General features: G+C 32.6%; 1 protein-coding gene, 2 long non-coding RNA genes and 1 other non-coding gene across 4 annotated transcripts; 3 read left to right on the top strand and 1 right to left on the bottom strand.

Annotated features, from left to right (window-relative positions):
* LOC110666870 (uncharacterized) lies at window positions 1–2,178 on the top strand. Its single transcript, XR_009148439.1, has 2 exons — window positions 1–1,348; window positions 1,987–2,178. It is a non-coding gene; the product is annotated as an uncharacterized LOC110666870 (long non-coding RNA).
* Window positions 2,179–12,662: 10,484 nt separating this feature from the next.
* LOC131179811 (small nucleolar RNA R71) lies at window positions 12,663–12,769 on the top strand. Its single transcript, XR_009148697.1, has one exon. It is a non-coding gene; the product is annotated as a small nucleolar RNA R71 (small nucleolar RNA).
* Window positions 12,770–18,502: 5,733 nt separating this feature from the next.
* Window positions 18,503–20,628, bottom strand: LOC131179415 (uncharacterized). The gene is made up of 2 exons (XM_058146259.1): window positions 19,723–20,628; window positions 18,503–19,528 (listed from the first exon to the last, which is right to left on the bottom strand). Exons 1-2 carry the CDS (start codon window positions 20,626–20,628, stop codon window positions 18,503–18,505), a joined length of 1,932 nt encoding a protein of 643 aa, XP_058002242.1.
* A 2,084-nt stretch (window positions 20,629–22,712) lies between these two features.
* Window positions 22,713–24,020, top strand: LOC131179544 (uncharacterized). The gene is made up of 4 exons (XR_009148438.1): window positions 22,713–23,096; window positions 23,180–23,255; window positions 23,352–23,413; window positions 23,924–24,020. It is a non-coding gene; the product is annotated as an uncharacterized LOC131179544 (long non-coding RNA).
* Window positions 24,021–24,306: the final 286 nt, after the last annotated feature.

The following is a 24,306-nucleotide window of genomic DNA, read 5'->3' as shown; positions in this document are numbered from 1 at the left end:
AGAGTTGAAAGGAGCTAATAGAGGTAAGTCTCTTTCTCCTAAGTTAAACTGATTATTACTTATGGAAATGATGTGAGCAAGTAGAAATTAACTTAAAAATTGAAAAATTATGCATGTTGGGAAGAGATGAAATTTTGGCCAGCCATAAAATTCTAGGGTTTTAAAGTGTTTCGATCTAATTAAACATGAATTAGAACTTGTTGGGAGTAGTAGACATAATTGAGATAGTGTGCATGATTAGTGACAATTGGAAAAATTAGGGTTTATGGTGATTAGGGTTTTGGGAGAAATTAGGGGTTTTTAAGAATTATTGACCAATTGATGTTGTGATGCTCAATAATGGTAAATTGGTGTACTTATAAGTGTAAATTGATGAATGAAGTTGGAATAAATTGTGAATGTAGCATGGATGAATTCTGGACAAATGAGTCTAGCTAGTTTAAATGGCTATAAGTTGAAGTGTGTTGCTTCAATTGGAGATAAAATTAGGGTCATAATGCTACATTTTTTATGAAGGAATCTTGCCCAAAAACTGACCATAAATTGATCTAAAATTTAGTTGAATACAGAATTGGTGCCTTGATTCTGGGCAGAATTAACCAAATGAACAGTACATATTCAAATGGTCATAACTTTGTGTAGAGAGGTCCAAATGACCTATTTTTTAAACCATTGGAAAGCTTAGATATAGTAGAACAACTTTCGTGGAGAATAGAAATCCAAATTCTGACAATAACCTAGTCAAATTGCTAACCAAAATTAGGTCACTAAAACTGCCAGAACCAAAAACTTGCCCAGAAAATCTGGAAATGACTAATCCGGCCAGTTATGGTAAAAATACTATAAATTGAGCTACAAAACTCCAAATGGAGTGATTCAAAAAGAGAATTAAACTAGACACATTAAGGAACAACTTTGATAAAAGTTTAGCCAAATTTCCACTGTAGATTGGTTCAATGGAATAATAAACATTAGTGACTAAATCTAAAATTTTGAGATTAATTCTAATAGACTTTGAATTGCAATTGACAACCAATGCTAACAAATTTGTGACCCAAAATGTGGTATGACCATGTGTTTAGAAATCGTATACCTATTAATTATAAAAAAGTCAACATGTTAACATGAATAATCAAGTGAATAGTAATCACAAATACACCAAATGTAAAGAACTCAATCCTTAAGAGAAATTATGAGTAAAATTGAGTAGGCAAAAATTCAATTGTTGGATTTAGTATTAGAAATGGTTTGAATGGGTATTGAAACACTTTCAAATTATGTGTTTCAGTTGAAAAGGAGCCCTCCAAGAAAGGAGGAAGAGGGGACTAAGTCAAGGCAAACATAAGAGGTTTGTGCACAATAATTTTAATTCTTTGTTTTCTACTTGAAAATCCATTTGAATAAATGTTATGAATAAATTGTGATTATTTTGGCTTAGAGAAATTTATTTGAAAAATAGTGTATTGCCCACTTTGTAAATGAGAATTTTGAAATGAAATATGATTAGTGATTGATATGAAATATTTGAATTATGTGATTTGAATGTGATTTCGAAATCACACTTGGCAAGATAGTTCCATTATGTTCTTCCTCCATTTATGGAGATGAGATTGATTTTATTCTTCATTCTCTGGCTTGCCAGTTTGAGGTTGAGATCGGATGAGTACTCATATAGCTAGCTAGCCATCTCCCTCATTAATTTTGGTTAGTGAGGTTGTAGATTGCTTTGTCGTAGTGTACAACATGACATTAATAATGAAATTTTGTATCATGACCTAAGTTATGTATTTATTGGCAATACCATGGTTTACAATTTATTTTGATAAATTGTTATTAAAAATCTTGACAATAATTTTGTGAATTGTGATTATGAAAATTTTAAATTCTTAGTATCAATGAATGATTATATTTTTGATGGCTTTAAAAATTATTATTGTGCACCATTGAGTAAAATTACTCAACGATGGCTTTTTCTTGCTATCGCAGATGGGGAGAAGAATAAAGCAGCAGAGTGAGTTGCTAAAGTTGCAGGAAAAAAAATCTATTTTTGGGCTTTTTACGGGTATAACACTTTATACCCTTATAAATTTCTTTTTGATGTAAATTTTTGTTCATATGTATCTATTGAACTAGATGAGCAGTTGTATAATTAAAATTATAATAATAATATTTTGTTCTCTCCTTTTGGAATTGCAAATTTTATATTTGAATTGCACTAAATTAAATGAGATTGAGATTGTTTGAAAATGTGTTGGATTGTGTTAACCTTAAATGGAGTTGTGGGTATTTCTATGCATATTAAAAGTGTTTTTAACAGATTTTAAAGAACTGTTTTCTCCATTTCTAGCCGGCACTCTATTGAAATTTTTATAAAATTTTCGCAACACTGAATTAATTAAAAATTGTAGCTCATGTTACAACTTCAATTAAAGGCTTTTAATAATTATTCAATATCACTTTACATTTTAAAATGATTGAAAAATTAGTTTAAAATCCCTTGTGGTATATCTAATAGGTTATCGGTAGGCAACGTTCGATAATTTATTAGGTATATTATGGGATCATGTTATGCCTTACGAAGGGGTAAAGTGTGACAGCTGAGCTCCCATTGATTTTATTTTGGATTATGGATGATTGATGGGTGAGCTGAGCTCTCCAAAAGCATTTTTATTGAGATTACAGGTCGGGTGAGTTAAAAACTCCCCATTGGATAGTCCGTTTTTTGGCCGGACTCTATCCTGTTGATTTCTTGAACTTGGGCTCAATATGGGCTTATTGATGGGTTAGGGTTTAGTTGGGCTTACTACGAGCCCAAGTCCTAGAGCCGGTTTGTCCCATGGGATCGGGTCGTGACAGGTATGTTCTCATTTTTTGTTTTTCTTTGGTCTTTGGTGCAACTTGGTTTGAACAGATTCTCAACTAGTAAGTGCCCTGTTTGGCATTGCTTTTCTGATGAAAGTACCGTTTGATGCTGTTGAGAAAAGCAATTTGGAAAAAATTATTTTGTTATTTTAGTATGTTTGTTACTAAAACTTATTAAATTTAATTTCAAATTATTTTTTAATGCCCTCAAACTAGAATATTTAAAAAAGTGATTTTCTTAACGGCAGTGATACCAGTAATACCAATTAGACCCTAAGTCGTTTAGCTTGCAAAACAGTATGTACACATTATGCCCTATGTATCAATAGTTGATTTTGTTTTATCCTGGAAGTTGCTGAAAGTATTGAAATTTGCTATGTTGAGTAGTTTTGCCATAAAGTTTTCTATGCATAATTGTGCGTGGAATTCTTAAATTTTGTTTTCAGAAGCATGTTATTTGGTGGCACAACCACACAGAGGATGCTCTCCGATATGCCTGTTGAAACTATCTGCTAGGATTTCATCAGAATGCTCTGGGTGGAATTGTTTCTTTTTCTCTTTCATATGTTGATTAAATCATAAATATTTTCTGTCTGGCTCTATGATGCAGGATTGTCTTCTAGAGATATTTTAGGAAGAAATTTAGAAAGAAGTATTTTATTTTATTTAGTGCGTTTCAGTTGGATTAGGATTTCTAATTAGTGTTTGTTTAGTATTTTTCTTATTTTGGGATTCCAAGTCTTATCAGTAGTAGGATTAACAATTCTACAATAAATGCTTATTTCCTCTAGGTATTTTGATAGGCTTTTAGTATCGACAATTTGAGAATTGATTTTAAGAGTTAATGCAAATTTTGAGAATTATTTCTCATCCCCCTTTGAGTGTTCTATTGTGTTCCACATCATTCTACTTTATTCATGACCTCGTAATCGAATGTAATCAATTGCTTACACCTAGACCTTAGGTTGCTAGAGGGTTGAGCTGGAATTAAATGACCTTGGTCCTCTTGAACTTGTTCCCTTTAAATTAAAATTTATTTACTGCACCGCAAAGAATGGGTGGCATTTGTTGGAAATTATGCTGAGATAAGAAGTGACTGGGCTTTCTTAAAGACTTTCAATTATTGGCCAAGTACTTTTAGGGTAAGTTATGGATCATTGGCATTGTCAATTGTGAGTATGTTGTTAATACTTAATAGAGCCTTTACTGGTGACCCTCAGTATGATGTTTCTGGAGGGTGGCATTTTTTCAGTCTCGGTGGAATGTATAACCAAACTCAATTTGTAACTGATGCTTTGTTAGGCACTTGCATTGATCTATTGGGATACCTGGTATAGAATTCATGGTGAGCCAGCCTTGAGTTAGGTGTAGCTTTGGCAATATGAAGGAACATGTATGATCTATAATAAATGTTAAGCTTTAAATTATCTAAAAGATCAATTGGAATTGAATGATAATACATATTCATGAAAGTTTGGAATCAATCTATTTTTTTTGTTATTTTATTTATTTATTTTATCTTTCTGAAATTCTATAGGCGTAGGGATGATAACAAAATTAAATAGTGGGTGCTATTGGGAATTTATGGATGCCTTGAAATTCTTAGATGTCAGTTTTGCTGCGAAGAAATTAATATTGTATTTGTTGGTTTATGTGATGGTAGGAGGAAAATGCAGTTCACATTAGGAGGTAGCGCTTACTTGAACTTGATTGCGTAATGTATGCTAAAGACACGATGGGCAATCTTTTGTATACAATGGTCATATTGTATGCAGTTCACATTTCTTTGGTTCTTTTCTCAGTTTCGTGTTGCTTGTAAATTCATGATTTAAATGAAGGGAAGCTTTATTTTTGTGAAATGGTTTTTAACAGACATGAGGACAATACAAATATAAGACAATCTCAAACTAATACGAACACAGAGAATATGGTATAGTAGACTGACACCTGTTATCTAGCCCTTTTTCTTTTCCTTTTTCTCTTTTCTTTCATTTTCTTTTATTATTATTATTATTATTATTATTATTATTATTATTATTATTATTACTATTATCTTTTGGGGTGGTGTTGGTGGTGTTTGGGTTTGAAAAAGAGAGTATCGTGCATTATATGTGTATTCTTTATTACATGTAGCAAAACATCATTGTGAATGGAACCGTTATTTTATTATTGTTCTGCCACTTTGCTACAGCAATTTCTTTATGCTAAAACTCAGCATAAAGTTTGTCATTATCTTATGTTACTGTCATGAACTAACTCTGACAGAATATTGGCTAAAGAAATTCAAAATGTGTCAAGGATCATTTCTGAAATGAGCTCCATCTTCCATTGTGTGTGTGTGAGAGAGAGAGAGAGAGAGAGAGAGAGAGATTTATGCATATATGTGCATTCCGAGTTTCTGACATATACTAAAACTGCATTTTGTGGAGAATGTCATGATTGGAGTTACCACTTCACTGGATCAACTGCTGTTGCTTTCATTACTTGATTAAATGTCATTTCATATGTAGGTTCTTTTGCTTGTGTGATTATTGCCTACCCTTTAACTTATGATTGGTACTTTCCGCAAATATATGGATTGTTTAAATAGTAAAGAAAAAATATCGTCCCACAGAAGCTTTTACTTGAATACTAAATTATAAAAGTTACGATTATTTGGGCTAATAATTAAGTGTATCAAAATTAAAGGAAATAAATGGAGCAACTGTTTAGAAATATAAAGAAATATGAAATGAACAGGTAATTAAATGAACTCCTAATTAAGATGCAATTTCACTAAATTAACAATGAGAATGCAAATCTAGAATTAATTGATTGTAAACGTGATTCTAGAGTTAGGGCTCATGAAGTAAATTTACTGGAATTTGGATAGGCAAAAACGATTTTTAAAGAAAATATAAGATTTGACAGTAATTAATTCTAAAATTCTTTAATTTCTTTTTCAAGCAAACTAAAGAGTGTTTTAAGACAAAACTAATCCTATTCTTCTACGATGTTTGAACTACCCAAAACCCATTAGGAACTAATCCACCAATAACCCCCTTAATCCCTAGATTATCTCTAACTCTAGGTAATTAAATTCAATATCTTGATTATCTATCAATGATTTTCACCTCTCGGTTCTTCAATCAAAGAATAATAACAAAATCCAAAGAGGCCTAACAATGGGTATATAAAGAAAGCTTACAAGACATGAATCGAAACTTATATATATTAAAATCTGGATAAAATCAGTCCAAATCCACAAATAAAAACTTAAATCATTACACCTAATTCTGAAATCCAGAAAATCTACTAACTCATAGATGTCTTTACAAGACGGAAATATGAAATAAAGAAAATAAACATGAAAATAAGACCGAAAATAAAGAAACCAAGATGGAGAGAATCCAAATATTTGAAAATAGAGCTAGAAAATGTCACTTTGTAGAGGTGGGTCTGCTCCAAAAATGGTGTCTCCTCCTCCTCTTTTACTTTGATTCTTCTCTCTCCTTCTTCTTATGGAAAAGAAGAGAAAATGATGAATTTATAGGTGTTAGAATTTTGCCCTAAAAATCTAATGGTGAGAAAAGACAAAAAGTGTAAAACAGGTGGTGAGGTGTAAAAAGTGGTCGAAGATAGCTTAAACACGTGCTAAGTATGAATTTCAGCATTGGTGTTCAATATGCCCCGTGTTGGTTGAGAGATAAAGAAAACTTGTACAACTTGAGAAGTCACACGGGGCATGGGACTTCTTAAGAAAATTACTGTCCAAGTTAACATTTTTGCTTCTGGTGCTGAGTGAAGTGACATGCAATTGGGACTTCTCAGGAAAATTGTTGTTTGCTTAAATTTTTGTCTTTGCTGAACTGGAGAAGTAACATGCCCCCATGGGACTTCTCAGGAAAATTTTGGCCCAACTCCAAACAATTTTTCTTCAATTTTTTTTCACCACTCTAAGTCTTCAAATAACATCAAATAATTTTCAATTGCACCTTTTTATCTTCAAATCACCATGAAACCTGTTAAAAACATGACAATTCCAAAAACCAAATATAAAATATTAAAATTAGAAATTTAATTAAATTAAATACTCAAATGCTATAAAATACTAAATTTAAAGGGCAAAATGAATGCAAAATGATCCTAAAATGCCTATATAAAATATGCACATCAAATTCCCCTAAACTCAATTCATTGCTTGTCCTCAAGCAAAATAAAAACAAAATATGTAATTGGGGTACCCTTTTCTAAGAATTATAAAAATTAATTATCCAAACTCTCAAGCTTACTTCTAACCATCAACAAATCATATGCCCACTTTCAAGGTACAAGGAATTCAATTCTCATATAAGCTATCATCGCTTAGCCTTGGGTCAATTATCATCTCATTAAACCCAAACTAATCAATTATAAAGAGAATTCATGCTTAAATTGACTCTAGAATAATCCATAAACTAAAGTGTCTCTAATAATAATGGAAATAGATGAATGATGAACGAATTCCCAATCTCATAGACAAACTAACTATTCCAATCTCCACTAATGTAGCACACACAAGTAAAAGATAAAAAAGACTTTTAAGAGTTGTAATGGGGCTAAAAGATAGTGATTTGGCTAATAAAGAAAAGATATAAGAGAAATAAAGCATAAGAATAATCAAATAATTAAAAGATCAAGATGCACACACACACACACACACATATATATTTTAAATCAAATGGGGGGAAGAACTTTACAATAATTTAGCAATTGCTAGCACACAAATTTGAAACTCTTTTAGGGACTACATAAATAACATTAACTTTGAATTTCACCTATCCCTTTTTAATTCACCTCTAAACTCATTTCTTTATATACTTGGGTGGCGAATCACTTTTTATATTATCACTCAATTGCTAGCATTTTTTACTTTAGTTACTTCTCTCATTCAATTATTTCTTTTTTTTTTTTGCTTTTTAATTTTTTTCTTTTATCTTTTTTTTTCCTTTCTTTTTTATATAGCTTATCCATTACTTAAACAATCATTCTCATGAAAGATAGGTAAGTGTTTAGGTTTATGGCTAGGTAAAATTATGAGTACTAAAGAATTAAAGCGTATAAATGTAGGCTCAAATTGATTCCAAAGGGATATTGTTGAGTAAAGGTTGGCTAAGGCTAAAATGTGATTTTAAAATCTAAAAAAATGCCTAGATCATTTCTTTCTCAAGTGATTCTAGGATTTCACCTTGAAAGGCTTAGAAGGCTTTTTATAGGATTGGTGAAACAACAATAGCTACTTCTTACCCTAGAGTTTTCTGAAAGTACTCAAACTCAATGCAATTGATTGGGTGGCCTTTGGCTAAGAAGATATAAATCTAGGCAAGAATTTCACAACCTTGAACCTATCCGAAATTTTCAATCCTTCAAACTTATCTAAAGGTAAGCTCAATTGCTTTTCAAAGCAAATCTCATTCTTCTAAGAATTGAGTAAAATTTACTTTCATGGTATGCATGATCCTAAAATGAATGCAAAAATTAAATAAAAGCTATATGTAATCCATATGGTATCTATATGCAAGTGTATGTGTGTATATACAAAGTATAAGTGTAAGAAGGTATAAGTGTGTGAGGTAACTAAATATAAGTGAATTGAAATGTAATGAAATAATGCAAATGAAATGATGCAAATGCTCAAAAAGGTTTGAAAAGTTTAAAAAATTTTGCCCTCCCCAATCTCAAATTAGACAATGTTCTCATTGGCTTAAATGAAATGGCAAAAGTAAATGATGAAACAATGTGCTTAAATATGTACAATTGAAAGATATTGAAAGCGCAATAATTGAACAAATTATAGCTCAAAATGATATAAGCAGTGAAGTGTAAATGAAAGTATTTAAAAAGATTTCCAAAAGTAACTAAACATGCCCGATATTTATTTACATGTAAAGTGACATGGAGCATATTGAAGTATAAGTGAAATGATATGGGGCATATTAAAAAGGAACGTGCCTCATGTGGCAAGAATATACTTGAAAATTGCCATGCCTAATTGCAAAATAGAAGTTGCAAAACTAGACAAGTTACTCAAAAGGATAAAAGCCAATAAAAAAGAACTATAAACTGCATTAAACTTCAACAGCCAAAACAATGCAAGCATGTAAGCAAATAAATTTCAGCATTCAAGTGAGAAAGTGGAGAGATAAGTGTTTGGGTAGTGGGAAGTTGAAAGAAAATGGAAATTGATAGTGCCATAATCAAAGGAAATAAAGAAATGATGTGAAAAAAAATGTAGATTTAGGGTTTTAAGAAAAGTGGGTAGTTTGCAGGTGTAACACCGGGCATGTGACTTCTCAGGTAAACTGATATGCCTCATGTGAGATGATAAGAAGCATACAATGAAACAAACTTGAAAAGAAATGTAGGACATGTCAAACTATCTAAAAGTCACTGTCCAAAATTGTGTAATGCAGTTCAAATAAATAAAAACCTTTATGAATTACAGACCAACATGAGGTATTTTAGTTCTTAAGAGCAAAACTGGCAAAGTGACATGAGGCATGTCATTTTAGCTGAAAATTGTTGGTTGAAATTACACTTTGAAAAAATAAAACAACAAAAAATGTCATTTTGTAGCAGAAAAATGCAACATGTTGGTATTGTTCATAGTAATACAAAAGACTTACAACCCAACTTTTTCTAAACCTATATTTTCACAATTTCCTTCAATATCAACACAAACCACATTTCAACTACAATAAAGATAAACTAAAACACATCCAAAAGACTCCAAATGAAAGCGCTAAAAGCATCAAAACACTGAATTTCAACAGAATCACAGATTATGCAATTTCACATTTCAATTCCCTCTTCAAAAATTCTGTAGCAAATAAAGTTCAGCAACACTATTCACATCCCAAATATATAGAAAAACTCAATTTTCAGTCCATACAGAAGAATCAACAAAATATGTAGCTCATAGCTAACTAAGCCAAATACTATTTGCATTTTAATTATCCATTTCAAAAATTATGTAGAAATTTAAATAAAAAATTACTGTTCGCATGAAGAAATTGTGCAGAAAATTCACTCTTAGTCTAAAATCATTCAAATGGTTAGAATTCATCTTCAACACACTAAATTAGATCACATAGCATGAAAAATAGCCACAAATTAAATTCAGCAGTAGATTTGATACTGTTCACCTAAACCAAAATATGCAGAATTCCCATTTCAGTTTAAACTCATTCCAAGTACAAAATTTCATCTCAAGCATACCAAAATGATCATGAAACATATAAATAACTAGAAAATGGATAACAATAGCAACCATTTACTATTCACAGTGAAAGGTTCAAAATTCCTCACAATAATTTGCAATTTAACAGCAAAGATGCCCCAAAATTGCCCTTAAACCATGCTCTATTGCTACAACAAAATTGAAGACACTAATTAATGCAGATTTTGACTCACTATAACAACTTTGAAAAGATCAACACTGTATATTAAAAATAAAAAACATAGCAGATAGAGAAACGGTTAGAAACTTCTTTAGATTGCATTTGTTCTATTCAATATACACCTTTGCCCAAAAATTCACAATTAACCTGCAAAAAGGAATTTTATATCAAATTTGAGTCACAAGGGGGTATAAAAATAAAAGAAAATAAAATTAATCTGAAAAAACTACTAAAAAGGAAAATCTTAGGAGTGCCTCTTAAAGAGTGCTAATTTAAGGTCATTTTCTTAATCCTATTTCATGGCTCATGGTAGTTTGAATTAAAAAGTGTTGCCTCCCTTCTCAACAGGTGCTACAATAAATTTGTAGTTTAACTTTTTTTCATTGACTATGAAAGCACATATTGCTTTGTTTATAATCCAAACCACACCTTGTAGATTACTCTTACAAACTTGAGACGAACCTTTTACTTTGAGTTATTTAGATGGAGCATTGAGTTTTACTCTTAGAGCTTCATTATTATTAAAAGGAGATGGTAAATGAGACTTTTTCTTTCACACTTTATGCCGATTACATTAAGAATGAAGAATAATTTGACTTCCCTCCAACTTAATATCTTCAATTTTAGTATCATTTTCTATAACATTCACCCTATAGTTAGAATTTACCATAGCTGGTTCCTTGGAATCTTACCATAGCTGGTTCCTTGGAATCTTGGAATAAATTGAACTCAATTTCCTCTTCTCCCACCTTCAACTTCAATTTCCCTTTCTTCACATCTATGTTAGTTCCTGCTGTAGCTAAGAATAGTCTTCCAAGTATGATAGGTGTTCTTACATTCTCTTCTATCTCTAGAACCACAAAATCCATAGGAATAAAAACTTTCCCAACTTTCAATGGCACATTGTCTAAAATTCTCACTGGATATTTGATTGATCTATCAGCCAACTACAAAGAAATGGTGGTGGGCTTCAAATCTTCTACCTTTAACTTTTCACATATGGATAATGGCATCAAACTCACACTATCTCCAAGATCACACAATGCCTTTTCAATACTTGTCTCTCCAATATGACATGGAATAGAGAAATTTCCAAGATCTTTAAACTTAGGGGGAAGCTTGTTTTGCAATATAGCATTGCACTCCTTAGTAAGTGCAACAATTTCATAATCCTCCTATCTTTTCTTATTCAACAAGATCTCCTTTAAAACCTTGGCAGATGATGGCTTTTAAAAAATTGCATAAGTGAATGGAATATTGATGTGTTATTTCTTCAAAACTTTCAAAAATTTCTCAAACTGCTTGTCTAACTTTGCCTTTTCAAATCTTTGAGAATATGGCAATGGTGGCATGTATGGTGGTGGAGGCACACACTTCTCCTTCACTTCTTTCTCTACTTCTTTCTCCTCACTTACTTCCTTACCAACTTCTGCTTTGGTTGAAATAGATTAACCCTTGCCCTCTTCATTCTTATCGTCTAGTTTCATTTCATCCTTCTTTTCTTCCCCCACAACTTCTCCACTCCTTAGAATGATTGCATTACATCGTTCCCTAGAGTTCTCTGGCTAGCTTGGATGTTTATCTTGTGCTTTACTAGAAGAACTAGCCTGTTGGGCTATCTGATTCTCCAGCTATTATGAGTGGTGAGTTAATCCATTTTTGAAGTTAATTGTTGAATAATTTCACCTTGCTTTTGTTGAGTAGATAGGAAATTCTCCATCATAGACTTTAGAACTTAAATTCAGTCTGAAGATTGGACTGATGGTTGTGAAACAGGTATATTCTGAACAAGTATATTTTGATTCCTTGGTGGTGGAAATCCAGGTGGTGCTTTATTTTGCTAAAAATTCTGCTGCTATTGAAAATTAGGAGGTTATTGATAATTTTGTTATTGACCTTGTCCACCTCAAGAGAAATTAGGATTATTCCTCGTTTTAGGATCATAAGTAGCAGAAAATGGATTGCCAATTGGTCTCTGGTTCTAATCACCCACATAATCATCTTGCTCACTTCCAAACTATTGCCCATAAGAAGGAAATCACCAATACAATTTACATTCCCTATACCAATATCTTCTGTATGACTAGATCCACCAATTGACGCATCAACTTTCATGCTCAACTTATTCATCTTTCTTTTAAAGCATCAAATTTAACATTAAACATCCTCATTGCATCTAACTCAAACATACTGGCAGGTGACTTCCTTACTTCATTTCTTTCACAACTACATTAATAATTGTTATGGGCAATCTTATCTAGTGATGAATAAGCTTCATCTTCAGATTTTTCTATAAGATCACCTCCAAAGGATGCATCAATTGTGCTTCTGATAGCTAGAGAAACACCATTGTAGAAATGTTGAACTAGCATCCATTTAAGAATCCCATGATGTGGACATCTCTTTTGAATATCCTTGTATCTCTCCAATGCTTCATAAAGAGTTTCATCATCCTTGGGTTTAAAAGAAGTCAATTCATTCCTCAATTTTGCAGTCTTACTTGGAGGAAGGTATTGAGCCAAAAAGGCTTGTGATAACTCATCCTAAGTAGTAATAGAACAAGGAGATAATGAATGCAACCGCTCTTTAGCACGATTTTCCAAAGAAAAAGGAAATAATTGGAGGCAAATAGCATATTCTAACACCCCATTAATCTTCAGCATGTCACTAATTTCAAGAAAATGTGCAAGGTACACATATGGACTCTCAGTAGAACCTCCCCCAAACTATGTTTGTTGAACCATTTAACAAAGAGAAGGCTTCAATTCAAAATTGTTTGCTTCCACTCTAGGTCTTATAATACTTGGTCTAAAATCATCAATGTTGGGATAAGCATGATCTTTTATTGATCTGTTAGCATTGTTGTTGTTGTTAACCATTGCTTTTTCTTATTTTTGCTCTTGTTGTTGCTCTTGTTCTCCTTCTTGCTCTTGTTCTCCTTCTTGCTCTTGTTGAGCTCTAATTTTAGCTTTTCTTCTTTTAGCCTCTGCTCTTAAAGCCTTAGCTATTTTCTTAATTCCAGGATCAAAAATTAAGTCAATCTCCTCGCTTCTTACTTTTCTCATATAAAAGAAAGATGCCTAAAAAAACAAAACAAATAAAATCTCAAAGTAAAATGGTAAAAAAAAATTAAAAATAAAAAATAAAATGCCAAAATTAACCAAACAATCAATCATCTAATATCAAACAAAATCAAATCCCCGACAACGACACCAAAAACTTGTTTGGTACTTTTCACAAGTATACTGTTCGTTTAAGTAGGAAAGAAAAAATATCGTCTCACATGGATTTTGTGTTTGAATACCAAACTATAAAAGTTGCGATTATTAAGGCTAACAATTAAGTGTATCAAAATTAAAGGAAGTAAATAAATCAACTATATAGAAATATAAAGAAATATGAAATGAACAGGTAATTAAATAAACTCCTAATTAAGATGTAATTTCACTAAATTAACAATGAGAATGCAAATCTAGAATTAATTGATGGTAAAGGTGATTCCAGAGTTGAGATTCATGAAGTACATTTACTGAAATTTGGATAGGCAAAACCGATTTTTAAAGAAAATATAAGATTTGACGGTAATTAATTCTAAAATCCTTTAATTTCTTTTTCAAGTAAACTAAAGAGTATTTTAAGACAAAACAAATCCTATTCTCGTATGATGTTTGAATTATCCGAAACCCATTAGGAACTTTAATAAACCAATAACCCTGTGACACCCCTTACCCGTCTACTGTATAGCCGAGTAAGATATGTCACACAGTGTACCGGAACACCTTATTTTAATTCAACTATTTTTATTCTTCCTAATTTATTTCTTTCATAGTTATGAAGTGAAATATCATTCATTTAAGTCATTTATTGAAATTATAATTTATTTGAGATTTCGCAAATTTTATAGAAAATCCGACAGAGTGCCAGCCACAAATGGATAAACACTATAAGAAAAAAGGAGATTTGAAACCGAATATTCGGTTTCAAATCAGTGAAAATCGGTTTCTAAATACATTTAGAAACCGATTTGAAACCAAAATATTCAGTTTTAAATCCGCAAGTTTCTAAATAAATTTGAAACGGAAAATGGCGTCCGTTTCAAATTCTGAATCTATTTTCAAACCACTATTCCGTTTCAAATTTAGAAACCATATATATTCGGTTTCAAATTCCGTTTTAATTTAAAAACTGATATTTCGGTTTCAATTTTTTTGAAACAGAAATTCCGTTTCAAATCGGTTTCTAAATTCTGAAACCGATCCTTGTGTTATTGGATTAGAAACGAAAAAATTCGTTTTTAATCCGTTTCAAATTACTAGTAGAAAATTTTTATTTTTTTATTTAATATATTATTTCCTGTATTGAAGCATATAATATAATATTAATTTTAAATGCTCAATATCATAATATTTATAATATCAGGCTATCAAATATCAAATATCAGTCAATATTATATATAAATATGACAGTGAAGGGTTATGACAATAATATACTGTATGGAAAAATAAAATATCATAATAACAAAAAAACAAGCTACTTGTCATCAACAAGATAATCACTCATCAACACTATCAGCCTCTCTACCATCATCTTGATGAGTCGCATGTGGAGTTGGGGCTGTAAACTGCGTACCCTGCATCATTTGTGCCATCATGTTTTGCATCATTTGTTGCATGCGCTCCTCCAGTGTCTGCTCACGTTGTCTATATCTCTCCTCTAGCATCAACTCGCGTTGTCGATCTCTCTCCTCCATTGCAACCAAACTATCCTTGAGCGTTGCAATAGTCTGATGCAATTGTTGAATCTCTTCCTCCATTGCCTCTGACTGAGCACAATAGGATGCAGTAGAAGATGATCCATGTGATGAGCTAGGGTAAAAAATTGATGCTTGAGATCCAATGCCATAAACCCTGTTCTTCTTCTCCCCACAACTTGATAATATAGTGCGACCTCATCTACAATAGGAGGGTCACTGCACCCCTCTTGTGGTTGAGACGACTGCTCCTTAAGCGCCAAAAATGCATCATGCATAAGTCAATACACATATTTTAAATTTATTTTTCTTGGCAATTGAATAAACAAACTCACTTATTCATTTTTTTCATATAATTGAAAGACATAAAATACTTGTTCACTTACCTTAATTGATTGCGCTCATGAATCAACCATATCGGAGGTGCCTTTCCTAGTGTGGGTCTTATGGAAAAGTTCATAAGGAAAAGGTCTTGGCCAAGTGGGCTTCTGAAATGATATAATGATTTTAGTGATGTTTATAATAATGTTCGATTATTTGCTACTAATATGTAGACAGACAATAACAAAACTAGTAAATATGAAATCATTACCATCCTATAGTAAATATGAAATCATTACCATTCTATCTGCGTGAGTAGCATGTGAAACTGAACCCCCTATGTGTCTAGAGATGCACCTTTAACTCCCCTATCTCACTACAACGGTTAGCAGTGAATTGATGGCTCTTGGCTTTAAACTCTGGGCTACTCCATGCCTCCTTCCATTTTTGCATTGTACTATTAGGCACGATGACCTTGGATTTTCCTTTCCTGACATTGCACATTAGGCCCTTATAGCGCTCTGAATCCTTACGCCTCCAAGCTTCCTTTACTAGTGGAGTCACCTCTTGCCAATCAAAGTATTTCTGGTATAAAATAAATAAAAATTAAGACAGTTGTATTAGTATGATAATATTTTAGAAAAAAATTGACAGCATTTCCCCTTAATTTTGGACAATCCAACCTAGTTATTAGGTATTAATTGCACCTGTTAAAAACACTTCATATATTCTCAACAATAAATAACATCCACCCCAACTACAACAACTCACAACAATATATATTTTCAATATCACACAAGCTGTACATATAGATCATTTAAGCATTAATATACTTCAATTGTGTTCTTTTACATTAATTCACAAATTCTCATCACTTAAATGATATTTGTTCATAACATTCTTTTTTGAGGTTTCATAAACTATGCAAATTAGTTATCTGATAGCTAATATTTAAATATTTATTTTATTACTTGAAATTCATCCCAGTAAAACTCTTTTGTTTCAGGCGTGATAGTTTTCCAACAGTGCCCCTCTGGGTCCATCCTCTCCTTGAAGATATTCTTCATCTTCTTAGCACATTCCTCAGATGGATGTAACCTGTACAAAAGAAAGACAAGACAAATATATTGATTTTATGTAAATGTAGAAACACAGTACTTCAATTCCCAATGATATGTAATACCAAATCATAGATAAAGTTAATTAATTTTAAATACTTACGTGCCATTAATGAGCTTTATTCTTTTCTTTCTTCCAAATGTAGTGAGTGATAGGCCATCCATCGATGATATTGGTGCTGCCCCAACTGAATGACCTTCATGACCAGAGGTTGATCCAATTGCAGGCTCAGAAGATGGGGTAATAGGTGGTGGCGGTGGAGGTGTAGCTCGATGCTGTGTTGAAGCAGTAGACCCCTCTGGATCTGGTGCCGACCTCCCAGTGGATCGTGAAGGAACCTGAGGTGACCACTGTAGATTGGTCTAGTTGATCATTGGGCTCATCACGCGCAGTAATCGCCTTGACTGTGAATGACCCAACAAACCTCCCCTGCGACCGTTGCCTCGCATCCTGCATAAATAATTGTATTAATTAGTTAGCTTCATTCAACTTATGATACATAATACAGATGAAATTAGTTAGAGTTTATACTTCAAGTTTAGAAATATAAATTCATTAAGAGAAATACCTAATTCTAATTAGTATCACTATCATATACATCATCGCATTCCTCATCACTTTCTGAGTCCAATTCAAGCTCTTCTTCATCTTCAACATCCTCTTCATTAATTTCAACTAGTACACCGTTTTGATCATTCAAGTATTGTTGTTGATCATCATCATCGTCAATTTGAATCAAAGGGACTTCCATTTCATCTTCTTGAAATGGTTCTTCCCGTGCAGGGGGGGTTGTGACATTCACTTGCTCAGGAAGATCAATAACAGATCTCGCTTTGATTTTGAACACAGCCCACCAATCATCCTTGTCACGTTTTAAGCTTGGATATATGGAATAATTCACCTGAGCAGCTTGGATAGCAAGAATAAATGGTTCATACCTATTGAAGGATCTTTTATGATTAATATCCACAAGTTTATATTTTGGATGAATCTTTGTTCCCACATTTGGTGTTGGATCAAACCAATCACATTTAAACAATACAGTTCTTTTGATTGGTAATCCAGGGTACTCCAATCGTAGCACTTCAATTAATTTTCCATAGTAGTCACTTTCATTAGTACTGTAATTAGTCCCCTTGATACATACCCCACTGTTCATCGTTGCCCTATGCGAACCATAACCTTTAGTGTGAAATTTATAACCATTAACTACATAACTACTGTAGCACATAACACTTCTTAATGGACCCTTTGATAGATCCTTTAAAAACTGGCTTGATATATTGTTGGAGGGATTGTGAACATATTTATTGAACCACTTATCAAATTCATGCTCTAGTTTCTCATCAACTTGTTTATCATTGATATTTGGATTGGCCATGTGTAACTCATTAACAAAAATGCTGTACACAATGAAAATAGTTAATTACATGTTTGGAATCAATAATGGCATTGCAACAATTATAATAATTGAATATTAGAAAAACTTACTCAATGTACGGTTTTACTTCTATACAATTCAACAAGATGTACATTTGTGCTGCTTGAAATTCTTGTTCTGTGAGATATCTAACCTTTCCTTGTCCAGTGGCCTCTAGGAATGAGTGAAAATTGATAGATTCCTAGATGTTCATCCATATGTTCATTGTATCATCATTGCGTGGAACCTTTCGATGCCTTGTGTTGACATGGGGTTCAAAATAATGAGCGCAGAATGACGATGCTTCTTCAACTAAATATGCATTGCATATGGAACCTTCCACTTTGGCTTTATTTTTCACATTATTTTTTAACTTCCTAAGGTACCTGTACCATTTACTATTTAGTCACAACAAATTTTCATTTTTCCATGTAATGATAGTATACAACAATACATTAAACTAGTTACCTCTCAAATGGATACATCCACCGATATTGCACAGGACCAGCAATCCATGCTTCATAAGCCAAATGCACTGGGAGGTGTTCCATGGAGTCAAAGAAACTTGGAGGGAATATACGCTCTAGTTTACATAATATAATAGGAATCTCTTCATTTGAGCTGTAACATGGCTTCTTCTCTAAGTGTTGTTGAAGTTAACTCTCTAAAGAAATTGCTCAATTCGGTCAATGCTTGCCACACATTTTTTGGAAGCAATTCCCTAAATGCTATTGGGAGTAATCTTTGCATAAAGACATGACAATCATGGCTTTTCATCCCAAACAACTTTAGTTTTCGCATGTCTATACACCTACCCATGTTTGACACATAACCATCTGGGAATCTAAGATTTTTAAGCCATTCACACAACACTGCTTTTGATTGTTTGTCTAATGTGTAACATGCTTTAGGATACTTTCCTGTTGCCATATCCCTCTCTAACTCAGGTCTGTGACAAAACTCTTTCAAATCTTCCCTTGATTTTGCATTGTCCTTCGTCTTCCCTTCAACATTCATCACAGTATTAAAAATATTTTCAAATACATTTTTCTCTATATGCATGACATCCAGGTTGTGGCGAAGCATGTTAGTACTCCAATATGGCAAATCCCAAAAAATGCTCCGTCTCTTCCAACCCGTGTTTTTTGCTTTGCAACTGTTATTCTCATCTGCACCCATATCTGTGACACACATTAATCCTAGATGTTCTATTTGTTCTAAAATTTCCTCACCAGATAGAATGGGGGGAGCACTTTTTGTAATCTTGTTCTTTCTAAAAGCAATTTTATTCCGTCTGAAAGGATGGTTAGCTGGTAAGAATTTACGGTGATTGTCAAACCATGATTGTTTACCACCCTTTGTCAATGTGAATGCATCTGAATCGTCCCTACAATATGGACAAGCAGTCTTACCTGCTGTGCTCCAACCGGATAACATTGAATATGCAGGGAAATCACTTATTGTCCATAATAACGCAACCCTCATATTAAAATTATTCTTCTTTGATGCATCATATGTCTCAACTCCAACTTCCCACAACTGTTTCAACTCTGCAATAAGGGGCTGTAAGTACACATCCAATTTGTCTTTTGGGTTTCTCGGACCAGGAACTATTACCGTTAGGAACATATACTCTTCCTTCATACATAACCAAGGAGGCAAATTGTAAGGAGTGACAATGACTGGCCAAGATGAATATTGTTGTCCAGACTGACCGAATGGTTGAAACCCATAGGTGCAGTCCTAGCCTTACATTCCTAACCTCAAGACAAATGAAGGATGTGTTTTATTAAAATGCTTCCATGTAGTTGCATCCAACAATGACACATTACCCCATCTTCATGGTCATGCTCAGCATGCCATCTCATTTCTTTTGCTGTTGCATTCGAAGCATATAATCTTTGCAATCTCTGTGTGAGAGGAAAGTAGTACATTTTCTTATGTGGCACATTGGTTTGAAAATTAGAAGAGCCTCGACTATGTCGTTTGAACCGTGGATGGTCACAAAATTTGCAATTCGTTAACTCACTATCTTCAGCCCAATATAACATACATCCATTAGTACAACAATGAATCTTCTCAACAGTAGACCCAATGCTTGAACCAACTTCTTCCGTCTTGTAAAAGTTTTCAGTCATTAAATTTTCATCCGGTAACACCTCTTTCATAAGTTGACAAATGTCATCAAAACACCTTTCTGACAAATGATGTTCTGCCTTGATGTTCAACATCCTTGCAACAACTGAGAGCTGCGAATGGCTTTCACAACCTGGCCACACCTCTTGATTAGCAGCTTGTAACATGTCATACAATTTTTGAGCTGATGGATTTGGAGGCTCCTCCATTACATCCTGAAAGAAATCAGGACCTGCTGCATCCATTACCATTTGCTCATAGGTATTGCTTGTGCTATTATCAACCTCTTGAACAGACTCCGCTATCATAACATTTATGTTTTGACTATCAATATCACTTGTGCGGGGTTCCCCATGTAGAATCCATTTATAATAATATGGCACAAATCCATGCTTCATCAAATGTAACCGAATTGTATTCTCATCGGCATAATTACGATTCTGACACTTTCGATGATTACATGGACACTTCAGTTTATCCCCATCCATCCACTCTGGATGTTGCTTAGCAAATGTTATGAATTGTTCAATACCTTCTATGAATTCTGAGGTCAATAGACCATCTTTTAACCTAGCATACATCCATCTCCGATCTGATCCCATTTTGCTAATAGCTGTGTAATAATTAAGTGAATATTAGTAATGATATGTCATATATCAGAATTACATCATATCCCCAATCATGCGTTGAAAGGTAAGGCCCTAACCCAATTAGAATTGTATCATCTCTACCAATAACAGACAGATAATGACATGTCATATATTTGTAAAAATTCCAGCAGGATCTCCCATTAGTTCTCCAAGTGCACAACATAAAATTTGCACCCAGAGAACAATGAGAGATGTTACAAAATTTCTACAAATAGAAAAAATTATCACCTCAAAAATTGATATGCATGCATCTACAAATTAAAACGCCATATTAAAATATTACTTACCTGTGTGATACTGAAAGCAACGGACAAAATAACGAGAGATAGTGACCAAAAGAGAATGAGACAGACTGTAGTTCCAAAAAAAAAAAAAGAAATTCTGTCAGTAAATTCTTGTATAAAATTTAACACCTCAAAGTAAATAAATAAATAAATATAGTGTAATTATAAATATAGTGTAATTTACAATCACATGGACGACTCACGTGTAAGCTAAGATCCCTGAGAGAGGCCGGACCTAATAATTTTCACCCTCTGTTGTTTACTTAGCTGGGCACCACACCATAAATGAATCAAATTTACAAATTTACATTCAATTTCAAATTGAATTTATCAAATTTGGGTCTCAAAATAATACAGTCACGGTTAAATCAAGATGGATTGAGCCAAAATAAATATTAAAAATTAAACATTAATACTTTTTATTTTTAACAATATAATTAATAATTTTAAGCACTAATTTAAAAACTATATTTATCAAACTCTCTAAATCAAATAATCAATCATTAAATGTCTAAAAATTGAAAAATGATTTATATTTTTTTAGAGGACATAATAAATTACGTTTGATGTTGTAGCTTGGAGCATCATCATACATCCATGTGAGTTAGCTATATAAATCTGCATATACTAATTAAATATTTTAATATGCAATAAGAGATAATATTCCCACATAATTATTTCTCATAAATCTCAAATTCCAATAGAAAACATATGATTAATAAGATAAAATATTTTGTGTAGATGGCGTCTGTTCTAAGTATAGATGACAAATCCCTGCAGATGAAATTATGAAATATTTATGCATAAACAACTATGAATATATAATTAATAAACGTAATGGGCTGGATAGCAATTGAGGTTTTAGGAAAACACAGAAGAAATAATTAATATTTTTGCTTAAAGATAAGCCTTCTGAGATTTTCAAAACAATCACTTGCATATATTAAAGTTCCACTTTTTCGTAAAGCTCCCTGCAAGTAAGATGGCAATTTATATACATAGTGCTTGCCACAGCTGCACCGGCAGATTATGGAGTTATAAATATTAATAATTCGATTTATATCACGATAATATATATATATATATATATTTCAAAAAAAATTCATTATATTTAAATTAAAATTAAATCTTGTTTAAGTAGATGATATATGGGATAAGCAAAATAATCCCTTACCAGCATTTAACCAATATCCATATTATCCTGCAAAATTCACAAGCAATTATTGCGAAAAAGTCTTCTACTGGTGCTGGAAGTAGGTTGAGAGCTGCTCCCAACTGCTGTTTCTAAAACATGCAAGCTAGCATATCTTCCCAGACGCATGGATTCCAAAAATTGACAAAGTTTTAGGTATAATGAACCCAATTCCATTGGTCATTGGTGTTTGTAGGTCTTTGCTAATTAATTATTTTGATTGGAATTGTCAATTTGTTTTCGTTTGGCATTTACCTAAATGATTTAAATGCTCAGCAGCTCGAGCCCTTCACAGCAGCAAGAAAATGCCAATTTTGAATGACTCCTATTTCAAAGAAAATGGCTTCATTTGACTCTGTTCAAAGAAAATGGTTGTTATCAATACCCATCAATAGTCTTACACTTAATAATCAACATTGAGGTCGTTTTTAAATTTATAAATTTAAAGTTTAATTAAAATTAAATAATAAAAAATTGTCAGTAGATTTATATATATGATAAATTTATATATATGTAAACAAATTCAACATCATAAATGAATCAAATGACTGAGGTAAAGTACCAAACTATTTTAAATGAAGCGTTTTGTTTGATTTACTATTGAGAAGCGCATGTGGGAAACTTAGATTTACCTCCATGTGAAGATACTGATTCGGCTGCAAACTATGCAAACAAATACAATGCCAGGAATTGTTTGTTAGCAAGGGGAAGATATTATCTTGGAACTATTAAAAATTGCATCTTCATAACTGTTTTACTTTGTAAGCAAGAGTGGAGATAATAAAATGCTTCTCACTTGACAATTTATAACTGAGAATGTAGTGCTTTTTCAGATTAATAACAACTGAGGTTCAATTTTAGGTTTGGGTGCAGCTTGGAATGTTGCTGATATAGCTGAAGGATCAACCGTAGTCATTTTTGGTCTTGGAACTGTAGGCCTTTCTGTAAGTATAGCATATAGAATCAGTTTTACAAAATTTTACCTGCATTATTATAATTTTTGACTTGTTTGATATTTTGAGATTAGGTTGCACAAGGTGCTAAACTCAGAGGGGCATCTCAAATAATTGGTGTTGACACTAACCCTGAAAAGCATGAGAAAGGTTTGATTGGCATTCACTTTAATCAAATTTTTAAATTGTGTTAATAAGGTAAAGTAATGTCTATGGATCCTAATGGCAGTTCTGTTGTGGGTGCAGCAAAGGTTTTTGGAATAACACATTTTATTAACCCAAATGACTTTAAGGAACCTATTCAACAGGTATCATTAAACAAAACACTTGCAATTAGGACATTGTAGAGCTATTACATTATAGACATACTTTTAGATTGATATAAGGACATTTAAAAGACAGCATAATTAGAGCATTGTGGACATTGGGAGGGGAAAGCAAATACTAGTGCAGCTATTGATCAACATATTGCCTCTGACATACGCAATGGGAAAGCGTGAACATCAAAAGCAACGTTCATGTCATGTAGAATTCTAAGTTCTCTCTCAGCTAAAATAAATCAACACAATGAAAAGCATATTATAAAATAGGAAATTGCTAAATTACACTGAAAAACTACATAAATTTACTCATTTAAATTTCCTACTAATAGAATGCTTAAAGGAAGAATAACAATAGCAAATAGGTTACTCTCTCCAAGAGGGGCCTGGAACAAGATTAGAACTTGGGTCTATGCCTAGAGGGAGGTATATACACTGTTTCACTATCATCCCATTATCTAAATTTTAATTTGTTTTCCGTGATCTTGAATTTTTCAGGTTGTTAAGAGTATTACAAATGGAGGGGCAGATTACTCATTTGAATGTATTGGTGACACTGGAATGATTACAACAGCCTTACAATCTTGCTGTGATGTAAATGCTCTCTATTTGATGCTTGTATATATATATATATGAAGAAGTGGTTGTCTGACTTAAATTTTTTTTGTCTTTCCTTGTGGTGAGAGACCTACCCACTTTACAAAATCACACTCAAAATAAAGCTGATTCTGTTAAACCCCTGGTTTTGGAAGCAAATCAGTCCAGTAATGGTTCAATTGTCAGTGAGGTGCCATACACTGCAAATAATCACACTCAAAATATGCAGAATTCTAATAAAGATCATGCATTGAAGCCAAATCAAACCACAATTTCAGCTCCAA

The sequence above is a fragment of the Hevea brasiliensis genome, chromosome 4, assembly GCF_030052815.1.
Source record: "Hevea brasiliensis isolate MT/VB/25A 57/8 chromosome 4, ASM3005281v1, whole genome shotgun sequence".
NCBI classification, from domain to species: Eukaryota; Viridiplantae; Streptophyta; class Magnoliopsida; order Malpighiales; family Euphorbiaceae; genus Hevea; species Hevea brasiliensis.
This window is presented reverse-complemented; position numbering and strand designations above follow the sequence as displayed.

What these genes read in the sequence shown, in the direction of transcription:
- LOC131179415 (XM_058146259.1), bottom strand. Translation starts at nt 20,628, where the DNA reads ATGGGATCAGATCGGAGATGGATGTATGCTAGGTTAAAAGATGGTCTA. An exon ending in AGCATGACCATGAAGATGGG is followed by an intron (nt 19,529 to 19,722) that starts GTAATGTGTCAT and finishes TTATGTATGAAG; the next exon opens with GAAGAGTATATGTTCCTAAC.